At 48.1% G+C, this 22,368-nt stretch overlaps 1 protein-coding gene across 7 annotated transcripts in view; it reads right to left on the reverse strand.

Moving 5' to 3' along the window:
- Positions 1 to 22,368, reverse strand: part of vav2 (vav guanine nucleotide exchange factor 2) — a 138,746-nt gene that overhangs the window by 20,758 nt on the left and 95,620 nt on the right. For 4 of the 7 annotated variants that reach the window (XM_033049043.1, XM_033049047.1, XM_033049046.1 and 1 more), the window contains 8 exons: positions 19,566 to 19,666; positions 13,790 to 13,889; positions 11,879 to 11,974; positions 10,787 to 10,855; positions 8,558 to 8,644; positions 4,688 to 4,773; positions 3,054 to 3,186; positions 1,695 to 1,709 (listed from right to left, as the gene is read on the reverse strand). In XM_033049043.1, the coding sequence (XP_032904934.1) occupies positions 1,695 to 1,709; positions 3,054 to 3,186; positions 4,688 to 4,773; positions 8,558 to 8,644; positions 10,787 to 10,855; positions 11,879 to 11,974; positions 13,790 to 13,889; positions 19,566 to 19,666 (687 nt within the window). The remainder of the gene's footprint in view (positions 1 to 1,694; positions 1,710 to 3,053; positions 3,187 to 4,687; positions 4,774 to 8,557; positions 8,645 to 10,786; positions 10,856 to 11,878; positions 11,975 to 13,789; positions 13,890 to 19,565; positions 19,667 to 22,368) is intronic. The other 3 variants (XM_033049050.1, XM_033049048.1, XM_033049045.1) reach the window with 1 other exon arrangement.

Raw genomic sequence — 22,368 nt, forward strand, 5'->3', positions numbered from 1 at the left:
GGGACCAGCCGCAGTTAACCAGAAACAGCAGATTTGTGAGCTCCAGATTCTCCCGGATGCTCCAATGAGTCAAATTCTCCCCCTGCCTGAACAGCTGGGAGAGCTGGAAGCAGTAATTCACTTCAGCTGTGAAAGACCAAAACCCAGACAAGGGTCACAAACGGGTGGAACGCAAACTGTTAACACTAAACATTCATCTGACAGTAAAAACTATCAGGGGGTAAACATTTGCCTAATGACCGGTCCACGTCTATTTAAGTTTGTGGACACAAAATGCAAGTGTAACTCAGCGGGACAGGCAGCCTCTCTGGAGAGAAGGGAGGGGTGACATTTCAGGTCGAGACCCTTCCTCGGACTGATCTCTGGGGAGAAGGAAGGGGTGACGTTTCGGGTCGAGACCCTTCTTCAGACTAAGCAGCGTTTAGTGTAGAGATACAATGCGGAAACAGGCCCTTCGGCCCACCGAGTCCGCACCGACCAGCGATCCCTGCACACTAACACCATCCTACACACGCTAGGGACAATTTACATTTATACCAGGCCAAGTAACCTACAAAGCTGCACGTCTTTGAAGTGTGAGAGGAAACCGGAGCTCCCGGGGAAAACCCACGCAGGTCACGGGGAGAGCGTACAAACTCCATACAAACAGCGCCCGTAGTCAGGATTGAACCTGGGTCCCTGGCGCTGTAAGGCAGCAACTCTACCGCTGCACCAACAAATAGCCAGCAAAAGGTAGAGAAGGCTGGATAAACATTTGTCCAGTAATCTTCAGCACAAACAATTGTTAGATAAACATTTCCACACAGCCATCAGGACAAACTATCTCCAGCAAACATTCGGCCGGCAACTCTCAACATAGATTATTAGCAGGTAGATCCTCAATATCAGGTAACGGCATGAACTATCACTGTGTGACATATTTTGTAACAGGAATTAAAACGCATTGTTCTCGAGTTCCTTCAGCTGATAAGCCACGCAGTTTATCAAATGTTTTCTTGTATTAACTGCGGCACGGTGGCGCGGCGGTAGAGTTGCTGCCTTACAGCGGCGGTTCGATCCCGACCACGGGTGCTGTCTGCACAGAGTTTGTACCTTGACCGCGTGGGTCTTTCCCAAGATCATTTACACCGAGAGTGGTGAATCTGTGGAATTCTCTGCCACAGAAGGTAGTTGAGGCCAGTTCATTGGCTATATTTACGAGGGAGTTAGATGTGGCCCTTGTGGCTAAAGGGATCAGGGGGTATGGAGAGAAGGCAGGTACGGGATACTGAGTTGGATGATCGGCCATGATCATATTGAATGGCGGTGCAGGCTCGAAGGGCCGAATGGCCTACTCGTGCACCTATTTTCTATGTTTCTATCATGGGTTTCCTCACAATCTTCAAAGATGTACAGCTTTTTAAGTTAATTGGTTTGGGTATGTATACCTGGTATAAGTGTAAATTGTCCCTTGTGTGTGTGGGTCGGTGTTAACGTGCGGGGATCGCTGGTCGGTGCGGACTCGGTGGGCTGAAAGGGGCCTGTTTCCGCGCTGTACCCCTGAACGAAACTACTGTATCAGAGTGTGAGGCAGGTAAACCAGCAGCAAAACCCAGGGAGACCAACTCAGCCGCCGATCAATCGGAACACAACATATAATGTGGAGAAAACATGCAGCCCACAAGTTTCCCCGCAGATTACTTACAACTACTCACCATTTTCCCATGGGACTAGGAAGCATAAAAGAACACAGCAAAAAAAATCGGTCAGCATGGTGCTGGGTTTAGCAAACGTGAAAGATAAACGAGACTGCTCAAGATTCCCCTTATTTACTCCTTCACATAACATTGCCCGAGACACTGAATAAAAACTAGGCGTTCCCAAGGGATGGGTCCCATCTGGCGCTCAATGGGGTAAAGCAGTGAAGGAAGGTCCATCAGCTCAGATCTCCTTGAGCAGGCACATGCAGACTACAGACGCCTGTCGACCCGTGGTCGGTGGTGGGGGGATCGCCGTGAGCGGGGGAGGGGAAGAACAACGGAGGACCCAGCGTGGGGTGGGGTGGGGGTCACCGTGGGGAGAGGGGGGAGGATAAAGGAGGAGCAGCCAGCGTACTTTGTAACTTTGCTACAATGGGGTAAAGCATGGTGCTGGGTTTAGCACGTAGATGACTGCCATTTGTATGCCTTGGGTATCCGAGCTAAGAATCTCACTGTGGTTTGTCATGTGGAAAGATCCATGAAGGGGAGGTGGGGAAGGGCAGCGGAGACTGAAAGGGGGGAACTGAGTACATTGGGGAATTAAAATATAAAGGAGCACGGGACTGCGGGAGTGCAGCGGAATTCAGGAGATGTTGAGGTTGGTGAGAAGGGATTGTCCAGGCTGTCATGGGAGGCTATGAGGTGGAGGCAGAAAGACCTGAACTAGGAACGGTGGTGCAGAGGCAGAGTTCGTGCCTAACAGCGCCAGAGACCTGGCTTCAAACCAGACAACGGAGTTTGTACGTTCTCCCCGTGACCGCATGGGCTTTCTCTGGGAGCTCCGGTTTCCTCCCGCACTCCAAAGACGTACAGGTTTGTGGGTGAATTGGCCTCGGTAAAAATTGTCAATTGTCCCTGGTGTGTTGCATGGTGCTAATGTACAGCGTGATCGTTGGTCAGCGCGGACTGGGTGGGCCAAAGGGCCTGTTTCCGCGCTGTTTCTCCAAACGAAAGCAAACAAAACTAGTCCTGTAACACTGGACTCCTTCTCTAGTCCTGTAACAGCTCAGTGGGAGGGCTGGGAACGGGGACGTTGAATCATGCTTCGATTATCCCAAAGTTGGTGCCAGTTTAAATTCCAGTTCAGAAGGTGTTCGGCCACTCTGGGGACAGTGTGGCAGAGCGCGGGATACACTCACAGGAGGCTGGCAACCTCAGTCTCACTCGTGCACAAACACGCACTGCACACCTCCACTCATTGACGTGAGCTATTACACCCCAGACCGGGTTGTCAGCACTTCCATCTCCCACGACGACACCTAATGAAACATGTCTGCTGTGTTGGCGATTTCCCGAGCCCGCGGGCACAGTTACCTTTCTCAGGTCCTTGTTGTTCATTGGGTCGTCGGTCATTTTGTGGGTTTGAAGATCAATCGTCTCCTTCAGCTCGTAGTTGTAGCCTTTCCGCTTGCAGACGATCACAGCCTTATCGAAGAGAAACAGGTACCTGCAACACAAACGGCAAAGCTCCAACACAGCTCCTCCTGGTCGCACTGCTTCACACTCACACTAGTCAAAAAGACAACCTCAGCACCAACATCTATCTTGTACACTCTGGAGTTTAGAAGGATGAGAGGCGTTCTTATTGAAACATATAAGATTGTTAAGGGTTTGGACACGCTAGAGGCAGGAAACATGTTCCCGATGTTGGGGGAGTCCAGAACCAGGGGTCACACAGTTTAAGAACAAGGAGTAAGCCATTTAGAACGGAGACGAGGAAACACTTTTTCTCACAGAGAGTGATGAGTCTGTGGAATTCTCTGCCTCAGAGGGCGGTGGAGGCCGGTTCTCTGGATGTTTTCAAGAGAGAGCTAGATAGGGCTCTTAAAAATAGCGAAGTCAGGGGATATGGGGAGATGGCAGGAACGGGGTACTGATCAGCCATGATCACATTGAATTTTAAGAGCCCTATCTAGCTCCCTCTTGAAAGCATCCAGAGAACCTGCCTCCACCGCCCTCTGAGGCAGAGAATTCCACAGACTCACCACTCTCTGTGAGAAAAAGTGTTTCCTTGTCTCCGTTCTAAGTGGCTTACTCCTTATTCTTAAACTGTGGCCCCTGGTTCTGGACTCCCCCAACATCGGGAATATGTTTCCTGCCTCTAGCGTGTCCAGGCCCTTAACAATCTTATATGTTTCATTGAGATAACCTCTCATCCTTCTAAACTCCAGAGTGTACAAGCCCAGCTGCTCCATTCTCTCTGCATATGACAGTCCCGCCATCCCGGGAATTAACCTTGTAAGACTACGCTGCACTCCCTCAATAGCAAGAATGTCCTTCCTCAAATTAGGGGACCAAAACTGCACACAATACTCCAGGTGTGGTCTCACTACGGCTCTGTACAACTGCAGAAGGACCTCTTTGCTCCTGTATTCGATTCCTCTTGTAATAAAGGCCAACATGCCATTTGTAACATTTGAAACAGGGAATGACAGTTTATACCAAAGATAGACACAAAGTGCTGGATTAACTCAGCAGTGTCAGGCAGCATCTGTGGAGACATAGGATGGGTGACGTTTTGGGTCGGGACCCCTCTTCTGAAGAAGAATCCCGACCCAAAACGTCACCCATTCTTTTCCTCCACAGATGCTGCTTGACCTGCTGAGTTACTCCAGCATTTCATGTCTATCTCTAGTTAAAGAGGGGTTCATTTCTATTGATTCTATAATATCGATTTCTATAATATCACCCCTATTTTCTATGTTTCTATGCTTCTGTTATATTCCGGACGGCAGAATGAATAACAACTTACACCCTGGTTGCCTGGATCAAGAGAGAGAGAGGTTTATGACCCAACATTCCCTGCTTATATTGAACACCAACTCATTAACATGTACATGAATATGTATGAATACATTACAGTTTCTATTTAAGACCTTATCTCCCCGACCAAGAGTACCTCAGGCTTTATCTTACCGACACAACATGGCCGCCTTTGACGTACTCACCGGTCCTGTTTTGTTCTGTTAACTGTGGAACAAACTTTCAATTCACCGTCAATCTTCGGTCTGCCGTAATTTGCCAGTGAGGTTTGCTGTGGAAACACGGCACAGCCGGTGATAAGTTTTAACTTCCATTGGACTTCTGCCAAACCTCAAAATGCTGCCACTCCTGATCTTTGCTCCTTAGTAAACTCCAGCCCACTCCCCTCTCCTGTGACCTGCATGGGTTTTCTCAGAGATCTATTGATTCCTCCCACACTCCAAAGACGTACAGGTTTGTAGGTTAATTGGCTTGGTATAAATGTAAATTGTCCCTAGTGTGTGTAGGATAGTGTTAGTATGCGGGGATCACTGGTCGGTGCGGACTCGGTGGGCCGAAGGGCCTGTTTCCGCGCTGTATCTCTAAACTAAAACTAAAAACTAAACTCAAAAACCCCAGTCAACCCTCGATTCCAATATCCAAATTTATTCAATCTTCCACTCAACTTCAATATTTCACAGCTGAAACTTAATAAACCATAGTTAATTAATAAATCAAAATTAGAAACTTAATAAAAACCCAGGGCACAAAGAAGCTGGATCCTCAAAGGCAGTCCAGCCATGTCACAAAAGACCCAGGATCACCCAACTCAATAAAACTAGAGGTTCCTATTACAGTAAGTAGCGATAAACCATCATGAAACATGCAGAGAGCCACAATTAGTAAGACCCCATGCATAAAGCCAGCATGTCGCCAAGCCAGGGCCATTGAGACAGTCTGTCTGGGTCAGTGAATCACTTTGGTCTCTCAGACACATCTATTTATTGAATGGTCCAAGTGACTTCGATATCCTCTATGAAAGAAACACCTTGGGGTATACCGGTTATTGATTGAAACCAGACACTGTATTCAAGGTGTCCCTGTGGAAGTCTGGATTTTGCAAGCGATTTTGGCCCCTAATTGATGTCAGCGTGATTCAACCTGTACATCACTACTGATTCCTGTGTCATACATACACTGTTGAGCTGCGATTAAGGGTGGCACGGTGGCACAACGGTAGAGTTACTGCCTTACAGCGTCAGGGAACCGGGTTCGATTCTGACTGCGGGTGCTGTCTGTACGGAGTTTGAACGTTCTTCACGTGACCTGCGTGGGTTTTCTCCCAGATCTTCGGTTTCCTCCCACACTCCAAACACGTACAGGTCTGCAGGTTAATTGGCTTGGTATAAATGTAAATTGTCCCTGGTGTGTGTAGGACAGTGTTGGTGTGCGGGGAACGCTGGTCGGCGTGGACTCAGTGGGCCGAAGGGCCTGTTTCCGCGCTGTATCTCTAAACTAGAATGTGGCTCCACTGTGGTAAGAAATGTATCAACTGAGGTCATAGCCTCAGAATAAGGTGGCGAATCTGAGGAATTTATTGAATTTATTATTAAGGCTGTGGAGGCCAAGTCAGTGGGTCTTTTTAAGGCAGAGATGTAGATTTTTGATCAGTAAGAGTATCAGGGGTTATAGAGTCATAGAGTGATACTGTGTGGAAACAGGCCCTTCAGCCCAACTTGCACACACCGGCCAACATGTCCCTGCTACATTAGTCCCACCTGCCAGCATATGGCCCATATCCCTCCAAACCTGCCCCATCCATATACCTGTCTAACTGCTTCTTAAATGTTGGGATAGTCCCTGCCTCAACTACCTCCTCTGGCAGCTTGTTCCATACACCCACCACCCTTTGTGTGAAAAAGTTACCCCTCAGATTTCAATTAAATCGTTTCCCCTTCACAAACCTATGTCCTCTGGTCCTCATTCACCTACTCTGGGCAAGAGACTCCGTGCATCTACCCATATTCCTCTCATGATCTGATATGCCTCTATAAGATCACCCCTCATCCTCCTGCACTCCAAGGAATAGAGTCCCGGCCTACTCAACCTCTGCCTATAGCTCAGACCCTCTAGTCCTGGCAACATCCTCATATCCTCTGTGTATCCTTTCCAGCTTGGCAGCATCATTCCTAAATGGATGGGTTATTGGGAGAAGGCAGCAGAATGGGGTTAGGATGGAGAGATAGATCATCTATGATTGAATGGTGGAGTAGACGTGATGGTCCGAATTGCCTAATTCTGCTCCGATCACTTATGAACTTAAGAATAAAAGGACTAACTTCAGGAAGGAGATGAAGAAGAAAAATAACATAAGATAAAAGCCAACACAAGAAGTTTCACCGAGGATAGTGAAGGGAAGGAGATCAGGATACAACCTTCTTCCCTGAGGAATATGGTCAGTACGTGTCAGTTGTATTAATCGTTCCCTTAGAAATAGTCTTCTTGACTGTGATTAAGAAGCGATTAGATAGGTACATGGATAGGACGGGTTTAGAGGGATATGGGCCAAACGCAAGCAGTGTAGATGGGACATGTTGGCTGGTGTGGGCAAGTTGGGCCGAAGGGCCCGTTTCCACACTGTATGACTCCCACGACACTTTGTGTTGTATACTTCAATAGAACTCACACTGATGTTTTCTCCTTTGGTAAGTCTTCCTCGTGAGGATTGAGAAATGTGGCGTTATCATCCATGTCAATAAGGTCAAGTGCTAAAGAGCCGCTGTGGCCTTGACTGCCACAGGCAATGCTGCCTGGATGTGATGTGGTGACACTGTCTTCTCCCCAAGGTCATGTGTCTCTCCTCTGAAGTAAAGCCACCACAAGCACTCAGCATGCGGTCATTTGAAGATAGGAGGGCCCTGTAAATATACTGAGCGGAGAGAGTTTCGCACTTCTTCAAGAGACCTTCCCTTTTACAAAATGTATAAGAAGGAACTGCAGATGCTGGAAAATCGAAGGTAGACAAAAATGCTGGAGAAACTCAGCGGGTGAGGCAGCATCCGGAAAAAGGCAACATTTCAGGTCGAGACCCTTGAAGATGTAGTGGTGATTATCCATATTGGATTCTTGCGAGAGAGAATGCAAGTGGACAATGTTCCGTAGTTGAGTAGGTAACACCGTTGCAACTGCATCGGAGTAACTTTGCTCGTGGGACATCTAGTTCAGAACACATCATCACATGCTGCAGCCAGGATGTTGGCTGACCACATTGCCTGCAGTGTGCAGTGCTCTCCGCAAATTCTTTCACCGCTTGAAGCAAATCGAATTGGATAAAGAATGATCATAGTTTGTGATGATGGGGACCTCCCTCTCCATTCCTTTAATTAATTCCTCAGTAAAATCACTCCGTAATCATTTGCAGTCAAAGAAATGGTCTATGGTAACTCCTAATCTTATTTTAGGGTAATTAATTAAGGCTGGGCAAGGGTGGCACGGTGGCGCAGAAAGGGAGCAGTTGCCTCACAGTGCCAGAGACCCGGGTTCGATCCTGACTATCTATGGGTGCTGTCTGTACGGAGTTTGCATGTTCTCCCCTTGACCGCGTGCGTAGGTTTTCTCCGGCTGCTCAGGTTTCCTCCCACGCTCCAAAGACGTACAGGTTGTTGGTTAATTGGCTTCTGTAAATTGTCCCTCTTGTGTGGGATGCATGTGGGATCACATGAATGAATGAATGAATGAATGAATGAATGAATGAATGAATGAATGAATGAATGAATGAACGATACTTTATTGTCATAGACCTAGTGTACAGATGATCGATGGTCGGTGTGGATGCTGTAGGCCGCAGTGCCTGTTTCCACGCTGTGTTTCTAAAACAAAAACTAAAAAAATGTAGACATTGCTGGTGATGTCCATGTTCCAGAACTGAATAAAAACCTCAGAAACATTTATCGTTCCATGGTTAATAATGCTTTCAAACATGTAGAATTAGGGTGAACCAGGGAACGACTAATCTGATGTAAATATTTATCACTCTGCAGAGAGATCTCACGTTTGCTCTCCAAGGTTCAACTTACAAGGTTCTCGATGGAACACTGGAATTCAGAGATCTTCTTCAGCGTTTCGTTATCCCTTTTGACCTCATTGATATACATCGCCAGATCCTGAAAGAGAACCAAACGCCAAGTTACATCAGAGATCAACCTTACAGCTTGCATGGGTTGGTGTCGGCACGGTGGCGCAGCGGTAGAGTTGCTGCCTCACAGCGCCAGGGACCAAGGTTCGATGGTGATTGATGGAGGCTCTCTGTGGGGAATTTGTATCTTCCCCCTGTGACTGCGTAGGTTTTCTCTTCCAACACTCCAAAGACATTGCAGGTTTGTAGGTTAATTGCCTTCGGTAAGTTGTAAAATTGTCCCTAGTGTGTGTAGATTAGTGTACGGGGCAACCGCTTGTCGGCGCGGATTCGGTGGACCAAAGGGCCTGCTACAGCACTGTAAGTCTAAAGTCTAACGTAAATCTTGCCAATTTACTTGGTGGCATGAATACTCGAATGAGTTCATGTTCGGAGTCTGATGTTCACTTTTTGTAGAACTGGTGAACCTTGTTGCATTTCACTGCCAACCAACCTGTCAACCTCACTTTGTTCCTTTATTTACATCTTTTACAGATCTGCCCATTCCTTTCCTCCTCCTGTAACACACCCGGGATGGGCAGCACTTTCAAAGGCACGTTATTTATTCCCTTCTCATGTATCTATATACTGTGAATAGACACAAAATGCTGGAGTAACAGCGGGACAGGCAGCACCTCTGGAGAGAAGGAATGGGTGACGTTTCGGGTCGAGACCCATCTTCAGTCTGAAGAAGGGTCTCAACCCGAAACATCACCCATTCAATAGACAATAGATAAAAGACAATAGGTGCAGGAGCAGGCTATTCGGCCCTTCGAGCCAGCACCCCCATTCACTGTGATCATGGCTGATCATTCCACAATCAGTACCCCGTTCCTGCTTTCTCACCATATCCCTTCTCTCCAGAGATGCTACCTGTCTCGCTGAGTTACTCCAGCTTTTTGTGTCTATCTTCGGTTTAAACCAGCATCCGCAGTTCCTTCCTACACATCTCTATACTGTGAATGGATCGATTGTAATCATGTATTATCTTTCTGCTGACTGGTTAGCACGCAGCAAAAGCTTTTCACTGTACCTCGGTACATGTGACTATAAACTAATGACATCCCAAAGATGTTGAGAATGGTGGGTTAAATGACCGCTGTAAACAGCCCAGAATCCTGGGAAGAGGTGGTGTGGGAATGGTGTTGATCGGAACATGGGAAGAGTATAAATAGGCGTTTGATGCTCAGCACAGGTCTGGTGGGCTGAAGGGCCTGATCTATTCTATAACTCTCTGTACATTACCGCTGGTACAGTCCGGTGATGGAGTTTGGAGTGCCTATGGTGTACATATGTGGCCCTAGGCTGGGCATTTATTGACTGGCCATTTGATTGCCATATGTCAGCCTAACATAACATTCCTAACATGAAAGGAGCTCCCAGCCATCTCCTGTTACATTAATATTTATGAGAATCTTACTCTGCACTGAGTGAGCTGCTGATGTTAATCAAATTAGTTGATAATGGCAAAGAGGTAAAATTGCTTTTCAAGAGGGAATAAAATGAGAAATAGATACCAGGGGGGAATCAGTGAGGAGAGGAAATACCACAGGAACAGAGAGAAGGAAATATGAGACAAGGGACAGAGGGGGTGGGAGAGGGCATGTACCGAAGGGCAATAAAATACGAAATATACAATAGTGAGAGGCCTGGATAGAGTGGATGTGGAGAGAGGATGTTTTCCCAAGTGGGAGAGTCTAGGACCAGGGGTCATTTAGGAAGGAGACAATAGACAATAGGTGCAGGAGTAGGCCATTCGCCCCGTTCGAGCCGATGAGGAGGAATTTCTTTCGTCAGAGGGTGGGGAATCTGCGGAATTCATTGCCAGTGAAGGCTTTAGTGGCCAAGTCAATGGATATTTTTAATTGATAGATCCTTGATTAGTACGGGTGTCTGGGGTTACGGGGAGAAGGCAGGAGAATGGGATTGAGGGAAAGACAGATTGAATGGCGGAGTAGACTTGATGGGCCGAATGGCCTAATTCTCCTCCTATCACTTATGGACATGCTGTACGAATGAAAGTAGACACCAGAGAAGATTTAAGGGAAAGGGCAGAAATCCATGAGTGGCATGCCGCCATGTTCCAACTAAATGCATTCTTCTTGCAGGCCCAGTGGTCTCTAGCCCTCACCTGCATCGCCTCCAGTGCCTCCTTCAATTGCTGCTTCTCAGGGCGGTCGTTGGAATGGCTCAGCAGCTCCTAGGAAGGAAACACATGGCAGGCTCAGGAGTTGCAGCTCCGCATTTGGTTGCACATTAGATGAGGAAGTTGCATGTTCTCCCCATGACCTGCGTGGGTTTTCTCCAAGGCCGCCGGTCTCCACCCGCACTCCAAAGTAGGTTATTTGGTTTGGTATCATTGTAAATTGTCCCCAGTGTGTGTGTAGGATATTGCTGGAGATCGCTGGTCAGCATGGACCTGGTGGGCCGAAGGGCCTGTATGTCTAAACAAAACTAAACCAGGAATTGGTGAGTGTCACAATGTCCTGAGAAACAAGTCCTGACTTGCGATTGACACGGGTTTTCAGCCTCCAACGTAACTGAATTGCGATGAGATTGCAAGGACTGCATCACAATTTCCAACAACTTGCAATGTAGACTTTAGTTTAGTTTAGTTTAGAGATACAGCGTGGAAACAGGCCCTTCGGCCCACCCAGTCCGCGCCGACCAGCGATCCCGCTATCCTGCACATGCAAGAGACAATTTACACACATACACCAAGCCAATTAACCTACAAACCTGCACGTCTTTGGAGTGCGGGAGGAAACCGAAGATCTCGGAGAAAACCCGCGAGGTCACAGGGAGAACGTGCAAACTCCGTACAGACAGCACCCGTAGTCGGGATTGAACCCGGGTCTGTAAGGCAGCAATTCTTCTACTATGCCACCTTGGCCAGTTTGAGTGGGATGACTGTCCTTTCTTTGGTGAACCAGCGTAATGCCTCCAGCCCCTTCAAGGATGGCTGCAGGAGGCTCCCCAGGGACACAAAGATGGCCGGATTGGTTTTGACTTTGACTTTGATATTTGACTTTGAATAATGTCGCCAAAAATGGCAGCGCCCACATGTGTGTCATATGCAAAAAGAATTTCACATCTGATAAATAAAACACTATTGACTATCAGCTGCCACAGAGTACTCGCTCACCGAGTTTGATAATGGTTTTCCTGTCTGATTCATAATCCCAGCCCAGCGTGGAACAGACCCGATGCAGTGGACACTCACCTTCAGCAGGAGATGGTACTTTAAAATGCGTTGCATCGGGACCACCAGCAGATCCTGCAGTTTGAACTTCCCTTCCTGGACTTTCAGGGTACACTCCTGGCCAAAGGAAAGAAAGACAGATGGGAAGCAGAGTGAGTAATGTTCAGGAAAACTGTCCGTGGGATTGAGTCCCGCTCCATGGCCGATCCCACTGCCCAATGATGGTGTGAAAGTTGTGGTCCAATGCATGGCGATAGGGAGCAGGATTGTAGGTGGTCCCCACCAGGGAGGTCACACAAACAAATACAGGACTTGGAAGAAAGTATCCAACCTACTCCACTAGGCAGCCCGTCAGAAATCAAGGGGAACGGTGGCCCAGCGGTAGAGTTGCTGCCTTACAGCGCCATAGACCCGGGTTTTATCCCGACCACGGGCGCTGTCTGTACGGAGTTTGTACTTTCTCCCCGCGACATGCTTGGGTTTTCTCCGAGATCTTCAGTTTCCTCCCACACTCCAAAGACGTACAGGTATGTAGGTTAATTGGCTTGGTTGGATAGTGTTATTGAGCGGGGATCGCTGGTCGGCGCAGACTCGGTGGGCCGAAGGGCCTGTTTCCGAGCTGTATCTCTAAACTAAGCTAAACCAAATTAAACATGCATGTATGTTGGAAAAGAGATACCACATTAGGGAATGAGTGAGTATCAGAGAAGAGGGTGGGTAGAGGTGGAGAGTGCATAAGAGGTGGGTTGGCAAGGAATTTGGGGCAAGAAAGAAAAAAGAATTGTACATGATACATGGTTATAACATCACAAGATTGCTTGTGGAAGAGTCACACTACACTATAACCTGCTCCCATGTTGTCAGTCACCCATTAAACGTTAAATTGGACATTATCTGCCTTTGACACAGAGAGCACTTTGTTGGTTTAATTACACCCTCTATCTAATGCTACCTAATAAAGCCCCTGTCCCACTTAGGAGACCTAAACAGCAATCTCTGGTGACCTTGCCCACTGCCACCCAAAATAAAATCAAGGTCGAGGTGACCTGCAACCTCCTACCACCTCCCACGCATAAGTTGAAAACCTTCCTCGACTGTGAAGAAAACCGCCTTCGACTAGACCTGCGACTAAAAAATGATCGATTTTTAAAACGGCAACCTATTTTTAGTCGAAGCCAGTTTTAATCAAGATGAAAAAATAGCAGCGACCTCGATGAAACCTCGACCGCCGCGGAAACCACTTTCGACCATTAGGGAGAGTGACCAAAACCTCCGGTGACCTCATGGAAACCTTGGGTGGCGGGCAAGGTCACCAGAGGTTGCTGTTTAGGTCTCCTAAGTGGGACAGGGGCTTAAAACAGAACAATTATAATGATGATGATTATTATTATAGAGATACAGCGCGGAAACAAACCCTTCGGCCCACCGTGTCCGCACAGACCAGCGATCCCCGCACATTAACACCATCCTACGCCAAGTCAATTAACCTACGTCTTTGGAGTGTGGGAGGAAACCGAAGATCTCAGAGAAAACCCACGCGGTCACGGGGAGAACGTACAAACTCCGTGCGGGACAGCGCCCGTGGTCGGGATCGAACCAGGGTCTCCAGCACTGCAAGAGCTGTAAGGCAGCAACCCTACCCGCTGCGCCACCATGCCACCTGTGAAAGATGCCAAGGCATACATCCCATTAAAGGATCCATCTGTCCTACTTCTGTCATCTCCAGCTTCCCCCTCCTGATATTCTTCAACGATGCTTCCCATAAAGTTTCCGTCCAATCCCCGCTCGCACCAACCACCTCCTCTCACTCCTCGCTGATTCCCCTCATCCTGCATCGTCCGGCCCATGGCCGCTCAGCCCCTCCTGCTGCAACCTTTGCCACTGCGTTCAGTATAAATCACATTGTCAACCATTATCGAGGTGCTTATTTACCTCGATTTTGTGCCGTATTTCTTCTCGAGATGCCATCAGTTGGTCCAGGGTCTTTTGTGAAGTCTCCATCTGGCTGCAGTATTTGCCATAGATCAAGAGCCTATAATTAGAAACAGAAATGGATGGATGGGTAAGAGGAGGTTGTTGGGGGGTCAGAGGGGGCAGGGCTGGAGGAGATATCCCCCTCTCTCTTCCTTTGTTTAGAGCTTGCTTCAGTTTGGAGGTACAGTGCGGAAACAGGCCCTTCGGCCCACCGAGTCCATGCCAACCAGCAATCCCCGCACACTACCACTATCCTACACACTGGGAACAATTCACACATTTTTTCGAGGTCAATTAACCGACAAACCCGTACGTCGTTGGAGTGTGGGAGGAAACCGGAGATCCCAGAGAAAATCCACGCGGCCAGGGGGAGAACGTACACACTCCGTGCAGACAGCACCCGCAGTCAGGATCGAACCCGGGGCTCTGGCGCTGAAAGACAGCAACTCTACCGCTGCGCCACAGTGCCACTCAAACCTCAGCCCAGATACTTCGGGTCATAGAGTGATACAGCGCGGAAACAGGCCATTCAGCCCCAACTTGCCTGCACCGACCAACACGTCCCATCTACACTAGTCCCACCTGCCAATGTTTGGCCCGTAGTCCTCTAAACCTAAATTATCCACGTACCTGTCTAAATGTTTCTTAAATATTGCGATGATTCCTGCTTCTCAATGGGAACAAGTTCAATGAAGGTCAATGCCCATTGAGGATGTAACATTTGGGATATTTGGGATGCAGAGAGCATGGGAGACAGGGGATTCCATCACAACCAAGTGGTGAGAGGGAGTATTTTATTCAGGCGGGCAACACATGGGCAGCACAGTGGAGCCAGAGTTCCAGGTTCAATCCTGACCTCGGGTGCTGTCTATGTGGAGTTTGCACGTTCTCCCCGTGTCCGCATGAATTTTCTCCTGGTGTTCGGGTTTCCTCCCACATGCAAAAGTCGTGAAGGTTAGGTTTTTGACTCGCTGGGGCAACGGGGCCTGTTTCCACGGTGAATCTCTGAAAGTGGAGCAGGCGCAGCAATGCCCACCCTCACGGTGCTCCACATCACAGCGGTGGGTGGCTGCCCTCTTTGAGTCAGCCCACCCCAATCCTGCCCTCCACGCCAAGCCAGGGGTGGTCCATTGCTGCAGCAGTGCCAGCGGGGATGCCGTTGATGGCTTTTTAAAGTTAGCAAGTGTTCAGACTTCAGAACCAAGGGGGTTGCAACGGATCAGCACTTTGTGTGCTGTGCCAAGGAGAGTAACGAGGGCGGCACGGTGGCGCAGTGGTGGAGGTACTGCCTCACAGCGCCAGAGTCCCGGGTTCGATCCTGACCACGGGTGCTGTCTGTATGGAATTTGGACATTTTCCCTGTAACCTCTTGGGTTTTCTCCAGGTGCTTTGGTCTCCTCCCAAACTCGAAGAGACGTACAGGTTTGTAGGTTGATTGGCTTCAGTAAAATTATGAAGTTGTCCCTAGTGGGTAGTGCTGGTGTGCGGGGATCGCTGGTCGAATATTTGACAGGTTGGCGGTGGAGAGAGTTTGCAACTTCGAGTTCCTGGCCGTGCATATCTCTGAAGATCTGTCCTGGCTCCACCAGCACATTGATACAATGATAAACATAGACCATGTTTCCTCAGAAACACCCGTTTCCTTAGAAGGTTGATGCGATTCGGGGTGTCGACGAGTACACTCTTGGACTTCTACAGGTGTACAGTAGAGAGCATATTGACTGGTTGTATCATGGCCTGGTTCGGCAACTCAAACACCCAGGGTCCATCACGGCTGCAGACCTCCCCACCATCAACGGGATGAAGAGAAGGTGGTGACTCAAAGAGGCAGCCAGCATCATCAAGGACCCACACCACGCACCCCCACTCCACATAGGGTTCAGGGGGGGGGGAGGGGTAGCTCTGCTGTCAGCGACCGAAGGACCGGTGACGGGATCTAGGGAGCGGGCAGGGCCGAAGATGTCCTGGTTGGGTTGCTCCTAGGCCTGGCCTAGGCCTGGCCAAGTCACGGCGCCAGGCGGGAGAGGGCATTGCCCGAGCCAGATGCTGCTTGCCCTTTTACCGGGGTTACATCCACCCGTGCCCAGGTGGTGATAGAGAGGGACATCGTTGGACAGTAGTTATTTGGTATTTTGTAAGGATTGTAACGTACTGGTTTAGAAATTGAGTATCTGAGTAATTTGGTGATTTTGTACTATGGTGGTGGGTGTGCCACCACGGTTTTGGTTTGTATCGTGATAGTAATTAGATAAATTATTTTTGATACTAAAAGTAAGGATCCACATCACCCTGGCCACGCTCTCATATGGCTCTTGCCATCGGGAAGAAGGTATTGTAGCCCGAAAACCCATCAGGCCATCAGGTTCCAGAACAGCTACTTCCCAACAAACATCATCTCTTGAACATCACAAAAACTAAACTATGAACTGTTTTAGTTGCACTAGGACTTCAGTCTTCTTGCGATAACATTGGGGGGTTTTTTGTCTTTTTGTTTTGTTTATTGTGTTATCTTTGAGCTCTGGGTTTACAGGCCAGCTATGCTGCTGCAAGTTGGATTTTCATGGTTCCATTTCCATTTGCATTTGATATTTAAACACTCTTGAGGCATTTGACTTTAGTTTGGCTGTTATGCAGTGCAGGGTGAGCAGCGATTTCCTAGAACTGATTACTAAGTTTGCAATGATCATCTTTAGTGCGTTTCCTGGCCATCAGCTCCAATCCTCTCCCACGCAACTGCCTGGAACTAGTTTGGCAATTTTAGGTCATGTCAGCCGCTGCTAAAACATTCAAATCATGTTTTTTTTTCCGCTTCATGTCTTAATTATTCAAAAATCTTCTGGCTGACCTCCCTTGCACTGTTTCCTGCAAGTCAGACATGATTTGCTGCAAGCCCTTTTCATCGTAGATCGACACAAAATGCCGGAGTAACTCAGCGGGACAGGCAGCATCTCTGGAGAGAAGGAATGGGGAACGTTTCGGGTCGAGACCCTTCTTTTCGTCAACCATTCCTTCACTCAAAGACCAAATTACTGCAGATGATGGAAATCTGAAACTAAATGGAAAAGGGAATACTGAAAACATTCCAGTCAAACAGCATCAATGGAGAAAGGAACCCCAGACCTCAACAGCTGAGCAATGCCTCGGTATAAAAATATTCATATCCCTCCCTTGCTAGACAAAAATACTGGAGAAACTCAGCGGGACAGGCAGCATCTATAGAGCGAAGGAATGGGTGACGTTTCCGGTCAAGACCCTTCTTCAGACTTCCTCAGTTCAGTCTAAACAAGGGTCACGACCCGAAACGTCACCCATTCCTTCGCCCCATAGATGTTGTCTCACCGGCTGAGTTTCTCCAGCATTTTTGTCTACCTTCGATTGTTCCAGCACCTGCAGTTCCTTCTTAAACACATCCTTTCTTGGTGTCATTTTTTCCCCCGTTCTTCAGGAAGGGATGCAGTGAGGAGGTTGGCATTAGGACGGCAGAGAAGCAGGGCGATGGGGTGGCAAAGTCAAGTTGGGCGAGGCAGTGGTAAAGGCCTGTCCCACTTTCACGACCTAATTCACGACCTCTGCCGAGTTTGCCCTTGACTCATACTCGCAGCATGGTCGTCACAAGGTCGTAGGAGGTCGTAGGTAGATCGTAGGTGGGTCGTGATGCTAGTCGTAGGTACTCGTGGCATCAAGTAGGTCGGGGCGTTTTTCTAGCCTGATGAAAAATGTCCATGAGTAAAAAAAGATCATAGAAACATAGAAACATAGAAAATAGGTGCAGGAGTAGGCCATTCGGCCCTACGAGCCTGCACCGCCATTCAATATGATCATGGCTGATCATCCAACTCAGTATCCTGTACCTGCCTTCTCTCCATACCCCCTGATCCCTTTAGCCACAAGGGCCAAGATCGTGAATTAGATCGTGAAAGTTGGATGGGCCCTTTAGTCTGTCTTGTCTGAATTCACACAGCTTTTGGTAAAAGTGAAGTTCTTCTCAAAGAAGTGATTAGAATTCCCAGGACAATCGCGCGATCCCAAGGCGACAGTGCAAGATTGCCGTTTCCGAGTTAGGTTGGCACATCAGTGTGCGTGATCTATGGGCGAGGGGAGAGATGCTTCCTTAATTGCGCTGCCAACTCCCTGGCAACACTTTGCTGAAAAAGCAGTGACAATGGCAGACGATTAATATTCCAGAAAGGGCAGCAATTACACAAAGCGGTTTCCCGCACACATTTGGAATTAAATCCAACTTGGCACTCGCTAATTGCAAGCAAGCGTGAGACTGCAGGGTGGTAATTAGCCGTGGGATTCTCACACACAACAAACCCAGGAAATTAAATAACAACCTGCTGAGTAGATGTGATTCACGGGCATCAGAAAGAGCTGAAATGATTAATGAAGGACACCAAAATGTTCGTCTTTTCTCACTTTACAAACGCTCACAATGCTAAATTTAGCCTAAAACTAAATGCATGAGCGACAGAGAATCGCCCCGCACACTGGCAGATACAGAGTTAAACAAAATAACAGAGGCGGCACGGTGGTGCCGCGGTAGAGTTGCTGCCCTGCAGCGCCACAGAGACATGGGTTCAATCCCGACCAGGGGTAGAGTCTGTACCGGAGTTTGTATGTTCTCCCTGTGACCCCATGTGCTCCTGTTTCCTCCCACACTCCAAAGACGTACAGGTTTGTAGGTTAATTGGCTTCGGTAAAAAAAATTATAAATTGTCCCCTAGTGTGTAGGATTGTGTTAGTGTGCGGGGTGATCGCTGGTCGCTGGTCGGCGCGGACTCGGTGGGCCAAAGAGTCTGTTTCCACGCTGCATCTCTCAACACAGTACATAGCAACCCGTGAACTATGAAAGACAATAAGGTAGTGTGAGTGGTGGCATGGTGGCGCAGCAATAGACTTGCTGCCTTACAATGCCAGATACCCGGGTTTGATCCTGACTACGGGTGCTGTCTGTACAGAGTTTGTACACAGGTTTTCTCCAGGATCTCCGGTTTCCTCCCACACTCCAGACGTGCAGGTTTGTAGGTTAACTGGCCTGGGGTATAATTGTAAACTGTCCCGTGTGTGTAAGATAGTGTTGTATACGGGGATCGCTGGTCGGCGCGGACTCGGTGGGCCGAAGGACATGTTTCTGCGCTGTAGCTTTAAAGATAGAAACATAGAGAATAGGTGCAGGAGGAGGCCATTCGGCCCTTCGAGCCAGCACCGCCATTCATTGTGATCATGGCTGATCATCCCCTATCAATAACCCGTGCCTGCCTTCTCCCCATATCCCATGACTCCACTAGCCCCTAGAGCTCTATCTAACTCTCTCTTAAATCCATCCAGTGACTTGGCCTCCACTGCCCTCTGTGGCAGGGAATTCCATAAATTCACAACTCTCTGGGTGAAAAAGTTTTTTCTCACCTCAGTCTTAAATGACCTCCCCCTTTGTTCTAAGTGTGGCCCCTGGTTCTGGACTCGCTCAACATTGGGAACATGTTTCCTGCATCTAGCTTGTCCAGTCCTTTTATAATTTTATATGTTTTTATAAGATCTTGAAACTAAACTAAACTAAACTAAATAACAGAGTTACACTCAGATATGGGCGGACGTATGTAATGAGAGAGAAACAAGGAGATTATCCATGATTATGGATTTGTATTTCTTACCGAAGATGGACACAAAGTGCTGGAGTAACTCAGCGACTCAGGCAGTAGGAATCACAGAGAGGGAGCAGCGGATTTCTTACCGTTCTTTGAAATCCAGGAAGACTTTATAAAGAGTGTTGCCTCCCGAGATGGCGGCCAGATCGATGGCTCTCAATAAATTGTAATGCACTCGGATCAATTCCTGAAACAGAGGCAGAAATAATATTGCTGTGGACATCGTCTGCTCAACATAGTTACAACCCTCCGCGGGGGACTGACGCCATGCAGAAAGAGTAATGTCCAGCACGCACAATCTCCATGTCCCATGAGATGGGGGCATTGGTTACTGAGGCAATGACTTGCAGTACTCTCTCATTCACCAGGAATGAATGGATTAATATGTGGCGAGCCTCTGACGACGCTGGGCTTGTACTCGCTGGAGTTTAGAAGGGTGAGAGGGGGGACCTCATTGAAACCTACCGAATAGTGAAAGGCCTGGATAGAGTAGATGTGGAGACGATGTTTCCACTAGTGGGAGAGTCTAGGACTGGAGGCCATAGCCTCAGAATAAAAAGGACGTACCTTTAGAAAGGAGGTGGGGAGGAATTTATTTCGTCAGAGGGTGGTGAATCTGTGGAATTCATCGCCGCGGAAGTCAATGGGTATTTTTCTTGTGCAGATTGACAGATCCTTGATTAGTAAAGGTGTCAGGGGGTGTGGGGAGAAGGCAGGAGAATGTTGAGCGGGGAAGGTAGATCAGCCATGGTTGTATAGCGGAGTAGACTTGATGGGCCGAATGGCCTAATTCACTCCTATAACTTATGAGCGGACCGTTTCACTGGCAACAGCTTGGTAATGTCCAAGAGGTCAAATGTCATTGCACAACTCAGTGTGAAGAGTATTAAATGACGATCCTGAAACATGTAACCGAGGATTTAAATGTGTGGCCCATCAGAGACACAGCAGGTTAACTGCCATGGGGCACTGAAGGCAGACAGAAGTGCTGGAGAAACTCAGCGGGTGCAGCAGCATCTATGGAGCGAAGGAAATAGGCAACGTTTCGGGCCGAAACGTTGCCTATTTCCTTCGCTCCATAGATGCTGCTGCACCCGCTGAGTTTCTCCAGCATTTTTGTCTACCTTCCATTTTCCAGCATCTGCAGTTCCTTCTTAAACACAGGGCACTGAAGCACAGGAGCAAGTGCTTTGGTCCCAAAGGTCCATGTGGAGTTGATTGTTCAGTTGTCTTCAACCATTATTTAGGTCTTTATTCTCTGGAGCGCAGAAGGTTAAGGGGGGACTTGATAGAGGTCTTTAAAATGATGAGAGGGATAGACAGAGTTGATGTGATCAAGCTTTTCCCTTTGAGAATAGGGAAGATTCAAACAAGAGGACATGACTTCAGAATTAAGGGACAGAAGTTTAGGGGTAACATGAGGGGGAACTTCTTTACTCAGAGAGTGGTAGCGGTTTGGAATGAGCTTCCAGTGGAAGTGGTGGCGGCAGGTTCATTGGTATCATTTAAAAATAAATTGGATAGGCATATGGATGAGAAGGGAATGGAGGGTTATGGTATGAGTGCAGGCAGGTGGGACTAAGGGAAAAAAGTTGTTCGGCACGGACTTGTAGGGCCGAGATGGCCTGTTTCCGTGCTGTAATTGTTATATGGTTATATGGGTATTATATTTCTTCAAATTCATTTACAAAGTGATGGAGCCAAACAGCATGTGGAAACAGGCCCTTCCAGAGTCTAGGTCAATCATCATGTACCCATTTATACTGATACCGTTCTATTCTCCTCAATCTCTGTGCCTGTACTGCTGCTGCAAGCAAGATTTATATTACACTTGAATTTCACTGTACTTGAGAATGTGAAAATAAATTCAACTCGACTTGACTTCTCTCCCGCTTCACGATCTCTCTGTCTCCATCTCCAAACATGTCCTCAATTCTCACCATGGGTTCTCTCCTTAAATGCTCACCAAGCCAGCAGTGCTCATATGTCCCAAACCTCATCACAAACCCCTGATCCTCCACCAAACAAGCTCATATACCCTAATCCTCATTTAACCCCCCCCCCCCCTTACACCACCCCCCCCCCCCCCCCCCCCTCCCACCCAAGCAACATTAGTACCCCCTCTCCCTCACCAAGGTTCTCTGGCAAACACTTAAACTGGGACAAAAGGGCAAAAAGTAACTCAGCAGGTCAGGCAGCATCTCTGAAGAACATGGATAGGTAAACCTTTGGATCGAGATGCTTCTTCAGTCTGAAAAAGGGTCTCGACCCGAAACGTCACCTATCCATGTTCTCCAGAGGTGCTGCTTGACTCGCTGAGTTACTCCAGCACTTTGGGTCCTTTTGTGTATTAACCGGCATCTGCAGCTTCTTGTTTCTACATAAACTGCGACCCCTGGTTTCTTGTGTAAGAAGGAACAGCAGATGTTGCTTTACATCGATGAGAGACACAAAGTGCTGGAGTAACTCTGCGGGTCAGGCAGCATCTCTGGAGAACATGGACAGGTGATGTTATGGATCGGAACCTTACTTCGCACCTTTTTCAGACTGATTATGTTGGCTGCTTTTCCGAGGCTTTGTGAAGTGTAGATGGAGTCAATGGTGGAAAGTCTGGTTATCAGATGGAAGGGGGTGCAGTGAGAGAGGGTGCTTTGTACCTTTTCATAGTTCTAGTTTCCCTCTTCCCTGACTCTCTGTCTGAAGAAGGGCCTTGACATAGAAAAATAGAAAATAGGTGCAGGAGTAGGCCATTCGGCCCTTTGAGCCAGCACCGCCATTCAATATGATCAAGGCTGATCATCCAAAATCAGTACCCCGTTCCTGCTTTCTCTCCCATATCCCTTGATTCCGTTAACTCTCAGAGCTAAATCTAACTCTCTTGAAAACATC

This window comes from Amblyraja radiata, chromosome 32, assembly GCF_010909765.2.
Source record: "Amblyraja radiata isolate CabotCenter1 chromosome 32, sAmbRad1.1.pri, whole genome shotgun sequence".
NCBI lineage: Eukaryota > Metazoa > Chordata > Chondrichthyes > Rajiformes > Rajidae > Amblyraja > Amblyraja radiata.